The 18,881-nt window shown below is 40.3% G+C and overlaps 1 protein-coding gene across 1 annotated transcript in view; it reads right to left on the reverse strand.

Moving 5' to 3' along the window:
• The window catches only part of Arg2 (arginase 2), a 42,791-nt gene extending 28,551 nt beyond the window's left edge, over window positions 1–14,240 (reverse strand). Inside the window, exons 1-2 of the mRNA XM_027929607.2 lie at window positions 14,061–14,240; window positions 13,142–13,214 (exon numbers count right to left, since the gene is read on the reverse strand). Coding sequence (XP_027785408.2) covers window positions 13,142–13,214; window positions 14,061–14,171 — 184 coding nt within the window. The 5' untranslated portion in view covers window positions 14,172–14,240. The remainder of the gene's footprint in view (window positions 1–13,141; window positions 13,215–14,060) is intronic.
• Window positions 14,241–18,881: the final 4,641 nt, after the last annotated feature.

Consider the following 18,881-nt stretch of genomic DNA (forward strand, 5'->3'; position numbering starts at 1 on the left):
TTTTATGACTGGCTTATTTTACTTAATATATTGCTCTGAAGGTTCATCCATATCACAGCATATGTCAAAATTTCCTGCCTTTTAAAGACTGAATAATATTCCATTGTCTGCCTACCATCTTGTTTATCCATTCATTCATCAATGAACACTTAGCGGCTTCCACCTTTTGACAATCATGGATAATGCTGGGCGTACAAATATCTCCTCAAGACCCTGCTTTCATTTCTTTTGGGTATATGCCCAGAAATGGAACTGCTGGATCACATGGTAATTCTATTTAAAATTTTTTGAGCAGTCACCATGTCTTCCATAGTAGTTACACCATTTTACATTCCTGTGAACAGTGCCCAAGACTTCCAGTTTCTTCACATCCTCTCCAACACTTCAACACTCATTTTCTGGTGTTTTTTATGGTAACCATGTTAATGGCTATGAGGTAGTCATGATTTGCATTTTTACGAATTATGAAATGTGGTAATTTTAAATGCCTAGCATAGTGGAAAATGTTACATGGAAAATGTTAGATATCTAACAACTTTGAAATAAGAGGTATAAGTTATAATCTTTGCTACCTTTATAAACTGGAAAGACATCAAAACTTACCAAATTCCAATAGACATGCCCATTTTCTGGTACATCATCAGTGATATTAGCATATACTAAGGCACTACTAAATTATTGATAATATATTCACTTTCTAAGAGGAATCTGCAATATAAAGGAAAACTGGAAAATACAAAACTGAAGCCAAAGAAGTAGGAAACTATTAGTGACAATGCAAGTAGGATTTAGAGTGGGGGAACCAAAAGAGATGCCATGTCTCAATTCAGGCCTTCATTCCTATTCCTCCACGCCACCCTCCTCCAAGATCAGCGTGGCTCAGATGAAGTCCAAAGCAGTGCAGTGGTTTGGTGTTCTGCTGAACCCTGTTATAGTTTGAATGTGTTATTCCCCAAAGCATGTGTTGGAAATTTAATCCCCAGTGTAATAGTGTTGAAAGGTGGGGCGTAACAGAAAGAGTTCAGGTTCTGAACAAATGGATAAAATGCCAATTAAAAGAGTTTGAGCCTGCAAATTCAATCTCTTGATCTTTCTTGCCATGTGATGTCTTTCACTATGTTATGATGCAGCAAATAGGCCCTTGATCTTGGACGTCCCAGCCTCCAGAACCAAAAGCCTTTATAAGTTCCTTATAAATTGGCCAGACTCAGGTATTCTGTTATAGACAAATAAAACGGATTAAGACAGGAAAAAATAAAGTCAATTTGCTAGACATTTAATCTTTTAAAAATATAACCAATTATCTCATGAGTGAGGCTTTGGGTTCAATCCCCAGCATCACTAAACAAAAACAAAAGCATATCCAAATAATTTTACAAATCAGAGAAATTCAAAACTTTACTGATTTTGCTGGGCATGGTGGTGCATCCCTGTAATCCCCATGACTTGGGAGGGTAAGGCAGGAGGACTGCAAGTTCCAGGCTAGACTTAGCAACTCAATGACTCCCTAAGCAACTTAGCAAGACCCTGTCTCAAAATAAAAAATAAAAAGAGCTGGGGATGTCAGTGATAGAACACCCCTGGGTTCAATCCCTGGTACCAATAAAAACCCAAACAAACAAAAACTTTACTGATCTTAAACAAGTTCATTCCAATACCTTAGCTTCCAATCACATACTCAGACCCTAGACTAAATTTTTTTGTTTTGGTCCTTCTGTTTTTATTTCTCCTTACTGTAAAGACAGACTATGTCCAATAGAAGAGAGTGAGTAGTAGAAGCAAAGGATTTCCTGGGTCATACACCACCTGCCCCCAACTCCATTCAAAAAGATCACTGACAGTTGCTGTTCAGTCAACCTAGAAACCAATTTTTGTCTCAAAGGCTTATTCAGACAGCTCTCAAAAACACTAGCTTCATCTCTTTTCCTAATACCCCAAATAAATAAGAAGTTGAAAATTGGCACCCTGGGGCTGGGGATATGGCTCAAGTAGTAGCGCGCTTGCCTGGCATGCATGAGGCACTGGGTTTAATCCTCAGCACCACATAAAAATAAAATAAAGATATTGTGTCCACCTAAAGCTAAAAAATAAATATTAAAAAGAAGAAAAAAGAAGATTGGCACCCTAAGATCCATATCTGTCAACAGACATGATTTGAAAAGTATACGGTTTTTAAGTTATGTTTCACAATATAAAAACAAAACAAATATATCAAACTTGTATAAAGTAAAACAGTAGTTGTAATGCATACACCTTTTTTTTTTTAGAGAGAATTTTTTTAATATTTATTTTTTAGTATTTGGCGGACACAACATCTTCGTCTGTATGTGGTGCTGAGGATTGAACCCGGGCCGCACGCATGCCAGGCGAGTGCGCTACTGCTTGAGCCACATCCCCAGCCCCTACACCTTTTAATACTCAAGTCACAAAAATAGACCAGTACTGGTAATTCAGAGGTCCCACATATCCTTAGCAATCACAACTGCCTATATAATTTTTGGTTACTATAATTAAGATCTAATTCACGTACTATAAAATTCACCTTTTTAGAAATTATAATTCAAGGATTCTTAAAATATTGACAGCCAGGCATGATGGTGCACACCTGTAATTCCAGTATTTCAGGAGGCTGAGGCAGGAGGATCACAAGTTCGAGACCAGCCTCAGCAAGATAGCAAGACCCTGTCTCAAAATAAAAAAATAAAAAAAGGGCTGGGGATGTGGATCTGTGGTTAAGTGTCCCTGGGTTCAATTCCCAGTACTCTCCCCTACCCCTGCCAAAAAAAAAAAATTATACACACACACATATATACATACGTGTGTGTGTATGTATATGTATGTGTATATATATATATATATATATATATATATATATATATATAAAACTTCATCATGCCACAAAAGAAACTTGTACCCATTCGCAGTCACTTTCCATTGCCCTTAGCCCCTGAGAACCAATAATTGCCTCTTCTAGACATTTCATATGCAATCATACCTGTGACCTTTTGTGTCTATATTCCTGACATACTTGGCATAATATTTTCAAGGTTCATCCATGTTGTCATATGAATTAGTACTTTATTCCTTTTATGGCTGAATATTCCATTGTTTGAATGTATCATTTTTCTTATCTATTCATTAGTTGGAATTTTGAATTTTTAGAAATTGTTTTATTTATTTATTGCATTACAGGGATACACTACCACTAAGCAACTTTTTATTTTTTATTTTGAGAGAATTGTCATTATTTGATATGTCAGGAACAGCAAATAAATCATTGCTTTGAACTCCACAGCAGACTGCAGCTTCTGGGTATCTTTCGGTGCAACATTGCTGAAAGACACACCCATTTGCAGGTGGCTGCTGCTGATAGGGCAGATTCCTTGCTTGGCACGGAATTTATGGGTTCCATAGCTTTGAATTCTGATGCCTGCTGCCCTGGAGTGGAAGAAATATGGGCACACTCAATAGACTGGAGGCGCCAGCTGTTGCGCAAGTAGATAAGCCTGATTAGCCTGTGCCTGGTGCTCAACTTCGCATTTTGTTTATTTTGAAGAAGTTTTTCTCTTACAATAAATCCCTTTGATGTGCTTACCTATAAATAAAAGATGATGGGCTTTTCTTTGCTAGAGACATCAGACCCTTAAGGTCTGATCCATCCACCAACACCCATCCACCCCCATTAAACTATTTTTATGTCTTTGTCTTTATTTCTAAATATTTCTTCAGACCTTTAATTTTATCAGCTGGTTCATACCTCCGTTGGTTTACTGATCCCTTGCTGTGCAGGATGCAGCAACATTGATCATTCTGGTAGTTCCCTAGAAGGCCACACTTCTTTGGCTGTCTTTATTTGACCAACATAAGTCCCGAACTTGAAGATGTCTGTAAGCTTATTTAGACTGTAGCTGATATTTTCAAGAAGTCACATTAGTGAATATGATGTTTCAAAAATCAAAGTACTGCTGGGCATGGCAGTGCATACCTGTAATCCCAGAAGGATGGGAGGCTGAGGCAGGAGGATCACAAACTAAAAGCCAACCTCAGCAACTTAGTGAGGATATAAGCAACCTAGTGAGACCCTGTTTCAAAATAAAAAAAATTAAAAGGGCCAGGGATGTGGCTCAGTGGTTAAGTGCCCTTGGGTTCAATCCCCAGTACCAAAAAAAAAATCAAAGTGCCAACTGAACAAGGAACTGCTTAAATGAAATGGAATTAAGATACAGACCCAGATTAAAGGCCAAAGAAATTGTAACCTGGGTTATATTAACTGATAAGAAGATTGTGTCCGGGCTGGGGTTGTGGCTTAGCGGTAGAATGCTCGCTTAGAACATGCAAGGGCCCTGGGTTCGATCATCAGCACCACATAAAAATACATAAATAAAATAAAGGTATTGTGTCCAACTAAAAAATAAATATTGAAAAAAAAGAAGATTGTGTCCAACACTAATGATGGGGATGAAACTTTGAAAAGAAAATAAATTTATGATCAAGGTCCTGGAGAGAGAAAACTTTGACTATACAAAAAAAAAAAAAATCCAGGCGCAGTCCTTGTGGTAACTTGTTTCTTACTAGAACTTTTAAACAGGTTTATCAGTTAAGATCTTTAAATTGCAAGCAACAGAAACCTGTTCTGCCTAATTTAGCAGAAAAACAAAATAATTAAATTCAGGGGTCATTCCCAGAATCTCTCTGGATTTTGGGTTTTTGTTTTTGCAGTACTAAGGCTTAAACCTAAAGCCTTGCACATACATGCTAGATACATTATCTACCACTGAGCTAGACCCCCAGCCCTAGTCCCAATCTTTAAGAAAATATAAATCTGATTCAGGTGCACATTCCTGAAATCCCAGCTACTCAGGAGGCTAAGGCAGGAGGATTTATAAATTCAAACCCATCTGGACAATTCAGCAAGACCCTATCTCAAAAATAAAACCTCTGTAATCCCAGCAACTTGGGAGGCTGAGGGAGGAGGATCACAAATTCAAATCCAGCCTCAGCAATTTAGCAAGGCCCTGAGCAACTCAGCAAGACTCTGTCTCTAGGGCTGGGGTTGTGGCTCAGTGGTAGAATGCTTGCCTGGCATGTGTGAGGCACTGGGTTCAATTATCAGCACCACATATAAATAAATGAATAAAATAAAGGTCCATCAACATCTAAAAAAAATTTTAAAAAACACTCTGCCACTAATAAAAATATTTAAAAGGGCTTTGACGGGTGGTTAACCTTAAATACCCCTGGGTTCAATCCTTGATACAAAAAAAACAAAAACAAGCCAGGCGCCAGCTCAGTGGCAGAGCACTTGCCTCACACATGTGAGGCACTGGGTTTGATCCTCAGCACCACATAAAAATAAATAAAACAAAATAAAAGTATTGTGTCCATTTACAACAACAAAAAATATATTTAAAAATTATTTTTAAAAATGTCTGGTGTGGCACACACCTGTAATCCTAGCTACTTGAAAGGTTGAGGCAAGAGGATCAAAAGATTCAGGCCAGCCTTGGCAACTTAAGGAGACCCCATCTCAAAATAAAAAATAAACAGGTCTGGGGATATAAAATCAATGGTAAAGTACCCCTGGGTTCAACCTCCAGTACTGCAATAATAATTACTATAATAATTAATAAATAATAAAAATTGAAAAAGTTTAGGGATTTAGCTCAGTGGCAGAACCACACTCATGTGTTCAAGCCCCAATACCACTAAATAAAAATCTAAGTCTGTTTAAATGCCCACTACCAGGACTAATGACCCCCACCCCCTAACAACCAAACACCACACTGCTAAATGGTCCAGTGAAAGATACTATTGCTGCCGTGGCCTCCATTACCAGAGAAAGGAGAAAGAATCCTTAGCTGACCTTTATTCTTGAATTTCAAATTAAAATTTAATATGAGTTCTTCTGTTGGTGGATCCTTGGTCAAGTGGCTATAGCCTTAACTTCAATAAAAACAAGGTGGAATGTGTGGAAGTAAGTATAAGAGGCAGGGAGGGTCAAATTATGCAGGATCTCTCCTATCGGTTGGTAAGTGCAGAACAGATACCACTAGTGATTGAAAGAAAAATACCCAAATATAAAAGCATTCAAATGCTTTAAGCATTAAAATGTACTAGTGTAAATCTTGAGACTTCACAGTTCATTATAGGGGCAGGCTATGTTTTAAAAGTATGAAGCTTTAAAGCCAATATTAAGAAAAACACTGCAAGGCACAGTGGCGCACACCTGAAATCCCAGCAGCTCAGGAGGCTAAAGCAGGAGGATCGAGAGTTCAAGGCCTGCTTCAGCAACTTAGCAAGACCTTGTCTCTAAATAAAATACAGAAAAGGGCTGGGGATGTGGCTCAGTGGTTAAGCACCCCTCGATTCAATCCCTGGAACCAAAAAAAAAAAAAAAACACACAACTAAAATAAATAATACAAGCAGACTATGGATATGGCAAGTTAGCACTGGTGGTATATGAATGACAGGCTGAGATGTATGGCTGCATTTAAAAGAGCTCCATGGGGCTGTCAGTGTAGCTGAGTCTAGCATGCTGAATCAATCCCCTGTGTTCAATTCCTGGCTCTGGAAAGAAAAAGTAAAGAAAGAACGTCAGCTAGCCATGGGAAGAATACAGATTAGCATTTTAGAAGTACCACTCTGGAGCTGTGTACCAATGGATTCCTTCGGTGGGTCCTATTGGTGAGTCCCAGGCCATGGAGGAGGTCGCTGCTGCCACCACCCTCTACCAGCCAGCCAGCACCCCCACAGGACACCTGGGTCTATAGCAGCGGCTACTGAATATATTTGGAAGCTCTATGAATACATCAAAAACCACAATCAGTATCCTTTGGAAGAGTGTTATGCTGTCTTCATATCAAAAGAGAAGATGACACCTATCTGTAAACAGCAAGCAAGACCTGGAAATGGACCTGTGATCTGGGAAATTTAGAGTGATCCACGTAGAATCCTATCTGAAAAACTTTGCTTCTGATCAATCTCACATGAAAGGCTCCAGTGGGAACTAGAGAGAGCCTCCTCCACCATACCCTTGCATTGAAACTGGAAACTCCAAAATGAACTTGAATTATTTCATCAGCATGGATCCTGAAGTAGGATGGGGCTCTATCTACACACTTTCTGAATTTGTACATTGGTTTAGCAGCAACTACTGAATCTGACATAAGGATGTGGAACTATGAGAAATTCTAGGACATGGACAATCCATTCTTTCATTTGGTACAGCAAACATTAGAGTACAGTTGTCTTGGAGTTACATTTTTTTCTTGATTCAACTGAGTGAAAACATGAGTGAACACAAATATCAGTGAATTAAATAAGTCCTTTTGGGGGCTGAGGCTGTAGCTCAATGGTAGAACGTGTGCTTAGCATATGTGAGACCCTGGGTTCAATCCCCAGCACCACAAAAATATAAAATAAAATGCACTCTTTCTTTTCAATATGTCAAGTTGAAACTCAGTGCAGCACCTAATTGCTAGGCTATTCCTGTGGCTCATTTCCTAAAACACATGATGACTTATATGGGTAACAGCTCCTGTTAAGAAAGAGGTGTGGACTTGGAGCCAGTTCCGTTTGTCTGTTATGTATATTTCCTGTCTTTCAGGCTACACTGTAAATTTCTTGTAGGCAGGGCCATGCCTTATGGCTCTGTCAATCTCTGATGCCCATAAAAGATGCCCATAAAGGGGCTGGGGTTGTGGCTCAGCAGTCAAGTACTCGCCTAGCATATTCGAGGCCCTGGATTCAATCCTCAGCACCACATAAAAATAAATAAATAGAATAAAGGTATTGTGTCCAACTACAACTAAAAAATAAATATTAAAAAAAGGGCGACCATAAAATATTTCTAGACACAGCACTGCTGCCTGAAAAGGGATAATATTGTGAACTGAATCAGCAATAAGTATTAGTCTTTTTGGACTATGATATTGTTGAAGTATAAAAGGTTGATGTTTTCTTAGGCTGAGTGATATTTGGCCTATTTGTAAATGGTTTTAAATAAAATAGATTTAAAACTAGTTTTGTTTTGAAGATTTTATGTTGCTCTTGATGATCCAAAACACCTTAGAACGTCTTAATCATAGATGAGAATCACTGCTTTAAAACACAAGATGCCTTGGAAATGTGGCTTGTAAATTTCAAATAAAAGGTATTTAGCATTAATTGGGGGGGAGAAATACCATTATGGTAGCACTGAAGAAGGTTAAAGTGAGGAATGAAAAAAGAGGACACGAGATACCATTTGAAAGTTATAGTCAGGTGTGAAAAGAGGAACAAAACTTGAGCAGTATTGTGGAGAAGGAATCTAATCATTTAGGAGATAAGATGAGGTGATCAACTGATTTAAGAAGCAAAAGGGAAAGAAAATAATTGTGATGTTCTTTGAATTGACTTGAGTAACTAGATAATGGGTGACAGTGTGAAATAATGACAAGACGGCAGAAAAAGTAGATTTGAGAGAGAAGATAAAATGAACATTTTTTTAAACATGATGGGTTTAACATATCTGTAAAATTGAAGTGAGGCTACTTAAAACAAAGGTAGAGGAGTAAACTTGGCTTTCTAGAGGAAGGTCAAAGTTGTTGAGAGTAATTGGGGAGTGGATGAGATTGGTCACATTCATCAGAAAATGGCAGGAATAACACTGGGGACCTCAACATGAGGGTTAGGAAGAAGAACCCCCCACAATTCAATGAAGAAAGGAGGCCAAGAGAGAGTAGTATTGGCTATCAGAGGAGACTATTTAGGAACAAAGCAGTCATCTAGGTGATAAAAAATCCAATAAAATAAAGGCTGACAAATCTGAGCTTTCTCTAGGTAGTTTTGAGGCAGGAGAAAGGGTTAAAATGGACAGGCAGAAAACTTGGGTTCCTTCAAGGTCAGGTTTCTATTCAGCCAGGCTGAGAACACACACCAGGTCTCATCCAGGTCAGGCTGATTCCTATAGAAACAGAAAAAACTTATAGTGGACCCTCATCAAAACAAGGGAGCAGGGAAACATGATCAGACCAAAGAGCACATGAAGAGCTTGTGGACTCTGAGAGCCTTTCCCAGGGTTGGGTAGGAGGCTAGTTTCCTTAACCCTTAGATTCATATAAACACTTATATAATAGCTACTCTTCAGTATCCCTTTCTTGAGTCCTCTACCCTTTGGGAGTCTGCTTTCTTTCTATTACTCTAATAAATTCTGTTACTTTGCTCTCACCCTGTGTCCATTGATTTCATTCTTCAAAGTCATGAGACAAATTCCCTCCATGCTAACTTCAGAGGAATGGCAGGAAGGAAGCCAGGCTAACGCATCACTATCATGCAACTAAACCCGTGACTCCTAAAGTCCTCTACCAACTGTTGGAAGCAAATACAGATGCCTGAACTCACATATTGATCTGTCCCAAATGAACAGCTCTCTTACTTAAGATTTTTATATTTAAACAACTATCTCAGGTCCTCTTATCAGCAGTTCTTGTGGAAGCAAACTAGTTTCTTGGTTCTCAACTTGTCTCAACCAAAGAGATTCTTGTTCTATCTGTTAGAGTGCCAAGTAGATTAGGAAGAATAAGTGTCATTAGTCTAATTGAGAGGAACCAGAATAACCCACAAATGACTTTCTGGACACCAGGACTTGTAGCCTGGTCAGAAGCAAGCTCATTTGAACAGATTTCTCAGTGACTGTGGCTTCTTCAGTAGCACAGCTGAATCAAATTACCAGAATTAAAAAGATAGATACTTACAGCCTTAATCTTGACTTACAGCTATCTTTACCCACAGACATTCATTCTACTTCTAATGAGAAAAAGACAAACTGCTGTGGACATCAGAACTAACTAGAATCAGGAGCAGATAGACTGCCTCTGAGATTTTTTTATTTAACACATTTTTTTTTTAGTTGTAGATGGACACAATACCTTTATCTTATTTATTTATTTTTATATGGTGCTGAGGATTGAACCCAATGCCTCATACGTGCCAGGCAAGCGCTCTACCACTGAGCTACAACCCCAGCCCTACCTCTGAGCTTTGCCAGAGCCATCTCTCTTCATTTCTGTCCAGCCCTCTTAATGTACTAAAATAAATGGTTACCTGTGAGAAACACCATGCCCTATTGAGTCCAGGGAAATGGAAAAACAAGTCCAGACACTAAGTCAAATAAATACATTCACCCAAGAAAACAGGAAGTTTACGTGACACCATAGCAACACAGAAGAGCAGCTAGTGACATCAGAGCAAAAGGCAAGAACAAAGGAATTAAGGAAATTTACCTTCTCTCTCTCCTTTTTTTTGGGTTTCCCCAGCCTGCTACTCATGCTTTGAAATTTGACCCATGCTAATTTGAAAGTACTAGAAGGATGGTAAGTTATTTTGGTACTGTTAAGGAGCAGAGCAATGAAACTACTCATGGTACTTTTCTCCAACATATTCAGGAGATTAGCCAAAACCATGTGCTGGAAATCTGCTGAGTGCCACAATCTTATTAATATGCAATGAGATTCTATTTTGGACAGCTGGTGATACTGGCCTACCAATCAGCAGCTAGGTACAAATACAACTACAAAATTTGAAAAAAAAAATATGAAAAGGAAGGCAAAATAAACTGAAGCTTTACTATTACTTTAGATTGGGAGTTTAAAGGGAAAAGAAAAAGTAGAGGGAATAGTATTTAAAGGAAAAGGGCCTCCCCTAGGTTGGAGTGGAAAATTACTAAGAGATGGACAGAAAAGAGGTCTATAAATGAAGGAAGCCGTTATCAGCGTGCCGCTTCTCTCTAAAGAGGCCTAACCTGTTTCTGGTAAGAGTCTCTTGAAGACAGAACCTAGAGATAACAGCAACTTGAGCAATGCCTGGCCCAGTTTGTTAGACGGGCTGCAGACATTTATCTGGTATATAAAAACAGTGATCACCAGAGATTGTTGTCTTCAGTGTAAAATGATTCTTTTGAAAAGGCAGAGTATATACAAGCTATTTTAAGAGACAGTATCTTCATTAATAAGCAGGAATAAAAACCTCCTCCCAAGCCAGGCACAGTGGCATATGCCTGTATCCCAATGACTCGGTAGGCTGAGGCAGGAGGACTGCAAGTTCGGAGCCAGCCTCAGCAACTCAGTGAGACTATCTCAAAATAAAAAACAAAAAGGGGCTAGGGATGTAACTCAGTGGTAAAACACACTGGACTCAATCCCCAACACCAAAACCAAACAAACAAAAAAACCTCCTCCCAGTAGCTACCTTGACACATAAAAGAAGACCAGAACTGGGGTGTAGCTCAGTGGAAGAGCACTTGCCTAGGGTCTTGAGTCCCTGGGTTGGATCCCTAGCACTGTAAAAAATAAAAAGACCAAATCTTAGCAGTTTATCTTTCACTTTGGTAGTGAACTTGGTGAGTTATTAAAATGACTAAGAAGGAGATACTACTGAAGAAGAAACTGCAATTATTGAACAGAGAAGAATTTTGAATATTCAATCTGAGTCGTCATATCCTTATAAAGGTGGAGGCATACACCTCAACTTTAGATGATTTCAGTAACTTCATTATTCCTGCAGGTTTTGGAAGGAGATGACTGATCCATGTAATGGACTCATCAGCAGAGATTTTAGAGGAATTCTGTGATCCTATCTCCAGATCACCCTGCTGCCACATATTTGGAATTTGCAGTACTAGAAAAAAATATGTAATGGAGGAAATGACCTTGAGTATCAGCCAGAAATATTTGGGTTAGACATAAGGAGAACCTTCCTATCTATAAAGTTATGAAATTTGGTACCCTGTTACTAAAAGATGTCATTACTATACAAATTGCATTTATCTTTGGATCAGATTTACTTTTGTTTCTAAAAACTTGAAGTACTATCCTAATTACAAGACTGCAACTTTTAAGACTGGTTATCTGAGGGGCTTGTAAAAATGCTTATATCTGTCAGGCACGGTGGCACACACCTGTCATCCCACCTACTCAGGAGGCTGAAGCAGGAGGATTGCAAGTTTAAGGCCAGCCTGGGAAATTTAGCAAGACACTGTCTCAAAATAAAAAATGAAAAAAGGACTAGGGATGTAACTCAGTGGTAGAGCACCCCCTAGGTTCAATCCCCAGTATCACAGGGGAAAAAAAGATGAAAGCAAAAAGAAAAATGCACATATCTGGGTCCCACCTCAGACCCAATGAACCAGACTCTTCCATGGAGGAGTCTAGGAACCTATATTTTTAATGAGTAACCCAGGTGATCTTCTAATCAGGTAGGTTTGAAAAACACAGCTCTACACCCTGCTTACAGTAATGCAAAGCCATGAACCCTAGAGAGGAAATGAATTTGAAGAGAGGAAACTGTTGAGACTGATGACTCATAAGCATCTCAAGACTGAGTTTTGAAAGCTATAATTGTAGGGGAAAATGTTGAGTGCAGTTAAAGCTGAAGCAAGGCTGGGCATGGTGGTGCATGCCTGTAATCCCAGCGGCTCAGGAGTTGAGGCAGGAGGATTGCAAGTTCAAAGCCAGCCTCTGAAACTTAGCAAGGCCCTAAGCAACTTAATGAGACCCTGTTGCAAAATAAAAAATAAAAAGGAATGGGATGTAGCTCAGGTAAAGCTCCCTTGAGTTAAATCCCCAGGTCAAAAAAAAAAAAAAAAAAAAAAAAAAAAAAAAGCTGGTGAAAGTGTTCTCAGCACCTGATGCATGCCATTAGCAGCTTGTCCCAGGCCCAGCCTCATTTCACCCCTGGACTTCCACATCAACTCTTTATTGCAACTTTCCCTAAAGACTCCCTGATAGATCTTAAACTGCAGATGTAATCCAAAGAACAGGAGATAAATGTGGCAGATTGTTCCCAAGTACATAGATGACACTGTAGGCTGTGGATATAAGAGAGAAGACTCCAAGCCCAACACAGTGGCACACATCTGAAATCCCAGCAACTCGGGAGGCTGAGGCAGGAGGATCACAAGTTCCAGGCCAGCCTCAGCAACTTAGCAAAAAAAAAAAAGCCCTATCTCAAAAAAATAAAAAGGGTTGGGATGTAGCTCAGTGGTAGAGCACCCCTGGGTTAAATCCCCAGTACCATTAAAAAAAAAAAAAAAAAAAAATGAGAGAGAAGACTCCAAAGTGGTCCATTAACAGTCCTGTACAGACATAAAATCCAGCCACTTACCCAAAGCAGAGAGTCTTTTCAGCAAGCCAGCTTCTCTAACAGCAGCTGGACCATATTCCACTCCTTTTCTTTTCTGCAAATCACACAAATTACAGTTAGATGGAAGGAAAGATGGGGGCAAAACACACACACATAATTTAGTTCACAAAAAAATACAGAAATCTGCAATACTACACTTGGTTCCTAATAGACTCCTCTGAAAACCTGACACAGCATCTGTCCTTCCATCTATTACTTCCATCTATGAGGTCTGGTCATTTTATCTAACCTTTACACTGGGAAACAACTCCATTCCTTGGATTAAATCAACTTCCTCCTGCGAGAAGGGTCAGCAAAGTCCAAAACAAGGGAGGGGCTGAGACAGGTCAGGATCTGGGGGTTGGGTGTGTGTGGCTGTGGCTAGCTGGGGCCAGGGACCTGGCCACTAGTGAGCAAGCCCTCTACGACTGTAGGTTTCTTTCATTGAAGAGAAAACAAAACAGCCCCTCGGGTCCTCCCGCCCCGGGAGAGAACAGTGCCGATTTCTTTCCCGGTTAATGCTTTCTGGAAGAATGGATCCTCCTCGCACCTTCTCTCCGTCGATTTTCCACTGGGCATTGTGGCGGGTTTCGCCTTCCTCGGCCCCTCCAAGGAACCCTGTTCCTCCTTTCCTCCGTTCCATCACCCCAGGCTGGGGCTACCGTTCTCTCGCTCTTTCTGGGGACACCATCCATCCCCCCTTCGCTCCCTCTTCATCTCGGTCCGGCTAAATCCCACGTGTTCTCCCGGTGCCCAATCGCAGGAAACCGCCAGCTCTCGCCCTCACCGTTGCCCCAACCTCTCCTTGCCTCGCCTCCGGGCCCCCAGCACCCCACCGCCGCTTTCTCCAGGTTCTGGGAGCCGGGAAATCCTGCCCACAGTGTCGGTTCCCAGCTCTCACCTGTCCCTGAGAGAAAGGGGCTCCTATCACAGCCACAGAGTGGACGGACTTCTTCAGGACAGAATGCACTTGCATCCGAAGAAGACGCGAGAAACTGCCCCTCAAGGACATGATCAGCAGCGCCGGGATGCCAAGAGAGAAGTGTGTCGGTGCTGCTGGCAGCCTCGAGTGAGGGCCACCGACCGCCGCAGAGCTTACCTATAGGCGCCAGCCGGACCGCGCCGCCCCGTGACGTCACCGCCACCTAGGCCCCGCCCCGGCCACACCGCCCGCGCCCCCAACCAGCCCCCGGCACACCTTCCCTTAGGCCCCGCCCACTGCTCCTTTGGTTCTCGGGACACGCCTACGATGACATCATTCCACCCTGGAGCTGGCTGTCCCAACCAGGGACACGCCCCTGCTGCTGATGCCTAGAAGGCTGTATCAAGGGCCGGCCAATAAAAGCCCAGAGACAGACAGGTGTGTCCTCTCATGTGAAGTGGCCCGCCCTCCCCGAGTTCGTGAACTTGGTGGAATACACGAACTGACAGTCTCTACAACCTCTCTTTTCATGCAAATACACGCCCCTCCGTTGCTAACTCTACCAAGGGTTGGCTGGGCTGAGCCGTCCGGGGTCTGACTGGACCCCACACGATTGGCTACCCTAGACAAAGCCAGCATCCATCTGCTTTCTTCCATCTCGAAGCTCAAAGTCCTGGCATCACCCCACCTTTGGGCATCTAAGACTAGAAGATCAGATGTAGATTAAAGCTCTCTGACTCCGACATGTTAAGATTCACCTACCGTATGGCGAGGTTAGAATTTATCAAGCAATTACCTTCTAGATGTTTTCAATTTGTTGCGTGAATATCGGGAGCACTGGTTATTAAAAACCAAATAAACCAATGTATTCGAACTATTTCTAAAGTTGAGGGACGCTAAAGAGCTGAAAATACTGACTACTTAAAGTCTTAATAGCTAATAACAGTATTTTAATAATGACCAACCTAAATTCTAAGAACTTTAACCCTCCGACAATTCTACAAAGAAGGGACTCTCTCTCTCTCTCTCTCTCTCTCTCTCTCTCTCTCTCTCTATATATATATATATATATATATATATATATATATATATATTTTTTTTTTTTTTTTGAGAGAGAGAGAGAGAATTTTTTAATATTTATTTTTCAGTTTTCGGTGGACACAACATCTTTATTTTTTATTTTTATGTGGTGCTGAGGATCAAACCCAGTGCCCCGCGCATGCCAGGCGAGCGCATTACCGCTTGAGCCACATCCCCAGACCCAGGACTATATTTTTAAATATTTTTTTGTAGTGTTGATGGACCTTTATTTTGTTTATTTGTATGTGGTGCTGAGAATTGAATTCAATGTCTAACACATTCTGGGCAAGCGCTCTTCCACTGAGCTACAACCCCAGCCCAAGAAGGGTCTATTTTAAAGATGAGAAAACAGGATCACAGAAGTAACTATCCCTAAATCACATAGCTTTTAAGTGGCAGAGCTGACTCCAATTTCAAGTTCTTAATCATGACACTATGGCATACAGGAATCTAAACATTATTGCTTCCAAAGTAAATTTTTACATAAACATCTTAGGTTTATTTCACCTGATGCCGATTTACATAATGCTCTCCAAAGTATTTCGAGAGTTTCCATGGCAACACTCTTAACTCCTATGAGCCTCTGTATAAAGCAGGTTATTTTTAGAGGATACTGTATACTTGTCTCCACCTGCTGGTTTAACAAAGTCTTCTTCAAGGTCTTAGCAAAATCAGAATAGAATTACTGTAAGGCAGCAGTTCTCTCTCTCCCTCTTTTTCTTTTTTTCTTTTTTCTTTTTTCTTTTTGGTACTGAGGATTGGACCCAGAGAGGCTTAACCACTGAGCCACATCACTAGTCCCCAAGGTCTTGCTAACTTGCTCAGGGCCTGGCCAACTTGCTGAGGCTGGCTATGAACTTGCAATTCTCCTGCTTCAGCCTCCTGAGCCTCTGGAATTATAGGTGTGGGCCAACACCACCGGCAAGGTAGGGGTTCTCTAAGTAAGGTCCCAGTCCAGGAGCATGAACATCATCTGGATACTTGCTAGAAATGTCATTTTATTGGGTCCTACCCCAAAATTTACTAAATCAGTAACTGGTGTCAGGGCTTCAGCAACCAGTATTTTAACAAGCCCTCCCAAAGTAGGTTGGGGATATGGTCATCGATTTAGTCTCTGTACCGTCACAACTATTTAGTTCATTAGAGCTATCTTTTTAAAAAATATACTTTACTAGTAGTTTTTTTTTTAAGTTGTAGGTGGACACAATGCCTTTATTTTATTTATTTATTTTTATGTGGTGCTGAAGATGGAACCCAGTGCCTCACACATGCCAGGCAAGCTCTCCATCACTGAGCTACAACCCCAGCCCCCATTAGAGCTATCTTGGTTCTTTTTTCTTGCCCATCACCATATCCATTTTTTTTTTCTTTTTACTGTTTTCTAGAGTTGATACTGGTATGGATTGCCTTGGGCCCTCCTGGGCTTCTGCAAAAACCTCACTATCCTTAATCACCAACCGTGGATCACCAGATTGACCTGTCTAAAAAAACTACATGATTCCTACATGTCATTTTCAGTGGTTTTCCACTACCTATAGTTTATTCAGAGGCAAATTACTAGTTACACACTTTTAAGTGAACAGCAGACTAGGTCATATTCTATTGTATGGGCAGAAAGTGTGATACCTTTCATTAACCATCATAAGGGTCACAGATGACACTTCTATAACCAAAGGAAGGTTTACAAGAGAGGCCGATCAAGGTCATTTGATCAAGTTTTACTTGAGATGTGAGCCTTCAGAAATGAAGACTGAAGAAAACTGTCTGTTATTTAATGTTTAGGTTTGATGAGGAATGGACAGGTATATAGAAATATGATTGGACAAAAGGGGAAGATCTATGGAAATAGGGGGAAACCAGCAAGACTTGTCTGTGTAGCATTCTTTACTCCCAAGTTTGGGACAGGATCCCCCCCTAGAAGGAAGGTGTTCAAGGAAGAAGAGAGAGAATAAGGTTTCTAGGTTTTATGGCTTGTTTGGGGAAAAGGAGTTCTAGTCTTTAAGGCCTGCCTTGGGGAAGAGGAACCCTGGTTTCTATAACTCACCTCAGAAGAAAAATGGGGTCAGGAGACAAGGAGGGCAGGAGGGCAGAGAGAAACTTTGCTCTAACACCTCTCCAATGTCCTTTCAGAGTACTCAGCAATCAGAAAGCTGAGCAGGAGGATCCAAGTTCAAGGCCTGCCTCAACAACTTAATGAGACTCTGTCTCAAAATAAAAAGGGCAGGGAATACAGCTCAGTGGTAGGGTGCCTCTGGGTTCAATCCTGAGTATTAGAAAAAAAAAGTACTCATCCAACCAAAGTGCCATACTTTAGGATATTATTTCAACACTGTTATACCTTAAAATTCAAATTATTATTTATTACTTAAAATTTTTTTTTTCTGTACTGGGGATCAAAGCCAGGGCCTCAAGCAAGCTAGGACCTCACTCTGCCACTGAGCTACATCCCCAGTCCTTTTATTTTATTTTGAGACAGGGTCTCATTAAGTTGCTGAAGCTGGCCTTGAATGTGCAGTCTCCTGCCTAAACCTCCTGAGTAACTGGGACAGCAGGTGTGTGCCACCACAGCCAGCTAGATCTGAAATATTTTATAATCAATTTCTAGATCTGCCAAAGGACAAAATTAAAATTTAGTTTAAAGCTTTTAATTGGCTGTATTTTTAATTTGAGGAACAGGCAACAGTTTATTCCACTAAATAGAAGAAGTATTCTGATGGCCTGAACGGAAGTGGCTGGTTTTACAGAGGAAGGATGAAGAAAGCAGAAACAAAAGAATAAAAAGTGTATTTATCACTTCAAAGTTACTTTCCTTCTAAGATGGTAACAGGGAGATAGAACAATAGAAAAATAACTGCTTAACATTAGACTACTTTAAGTTACTTCTCTTGTATGCAAGAATTGATAAAGAGGGAACTTCATTATCATGCCAATTGAAACTGGCCTATTTGGAGAAATTTGGTTGTTCTTTAATCCTGATTTTTCAAAAGCTCAGATAAACAGTTTACTTTGAACTTGGTGACATGGAACTTTAGCATTAGTGACTCCATTTTGATTTTTAGCTTGATCTGTACAGGAGTTGAGTTCAAAACAACAGCCTCCTGTAGTTTTTATTTAACAAACTCTGAAGTTCAAAATGACTATTCTGCTTTCATTTTTAAGATATGTATTTAATTTTTAACTGAAAGATCAGTTTTTTTAAATAAAATTCTGGCTGGGTACAGTGGCACATGCCAGTAATCCCAGCAGCTAGGGAGGCTGAGACAGGAGGAACATAAGTTCAAGGCCACCCTCAGAAACGTAGTAAGATGATATCTTCAAATAAAAAGTAAAAAAGGGCTAGTGATGTAGCTCAGTGGTTAGGCACCCCTGGGTCCAATCCCTGATATCAAAAAAAAAAAAAAAAAAAAAAAGAAAGAAAAGAAAAGAAAGAAAGAAAAAAAAAGAGAAAAGACTAAATTGCAAATTCTCATAGGTGGCAGAGAGACCATGTCTTGTTTTGATCATCATTTCCTTCCTGAGTACATCACTTGGCACATAGCAGGAACTAGGTAAATAATAAAAAAGACTGCCAAGTTCTTATAAAGTTCTTAGTCATTGTCCTTGGTCTATGGCTCTCTTATAATAAATGGGCATCTCAAAGATTTCTTTCTGGACTTTTTTACATACACCAATCACACCTTTAGAGCCTGTCTTTAATTGTAAAATGTATCCATTCATTCA

Source organism: Marmota flaviventris, chromosome 2, assembly GCF_047511675.1.
Source record: "Marmota flaviventris isolate mMarFla1 chromosome 2, mMarFla1.hap1, whole genome shotgun sequence".
Taxonomy (NCBI): domain Eukaryota; kingdom Metazoa; phylum Chordata; class Mammalia; order Rodentia; family Sciuridae; genus Marmota; species Marmota flaviventris.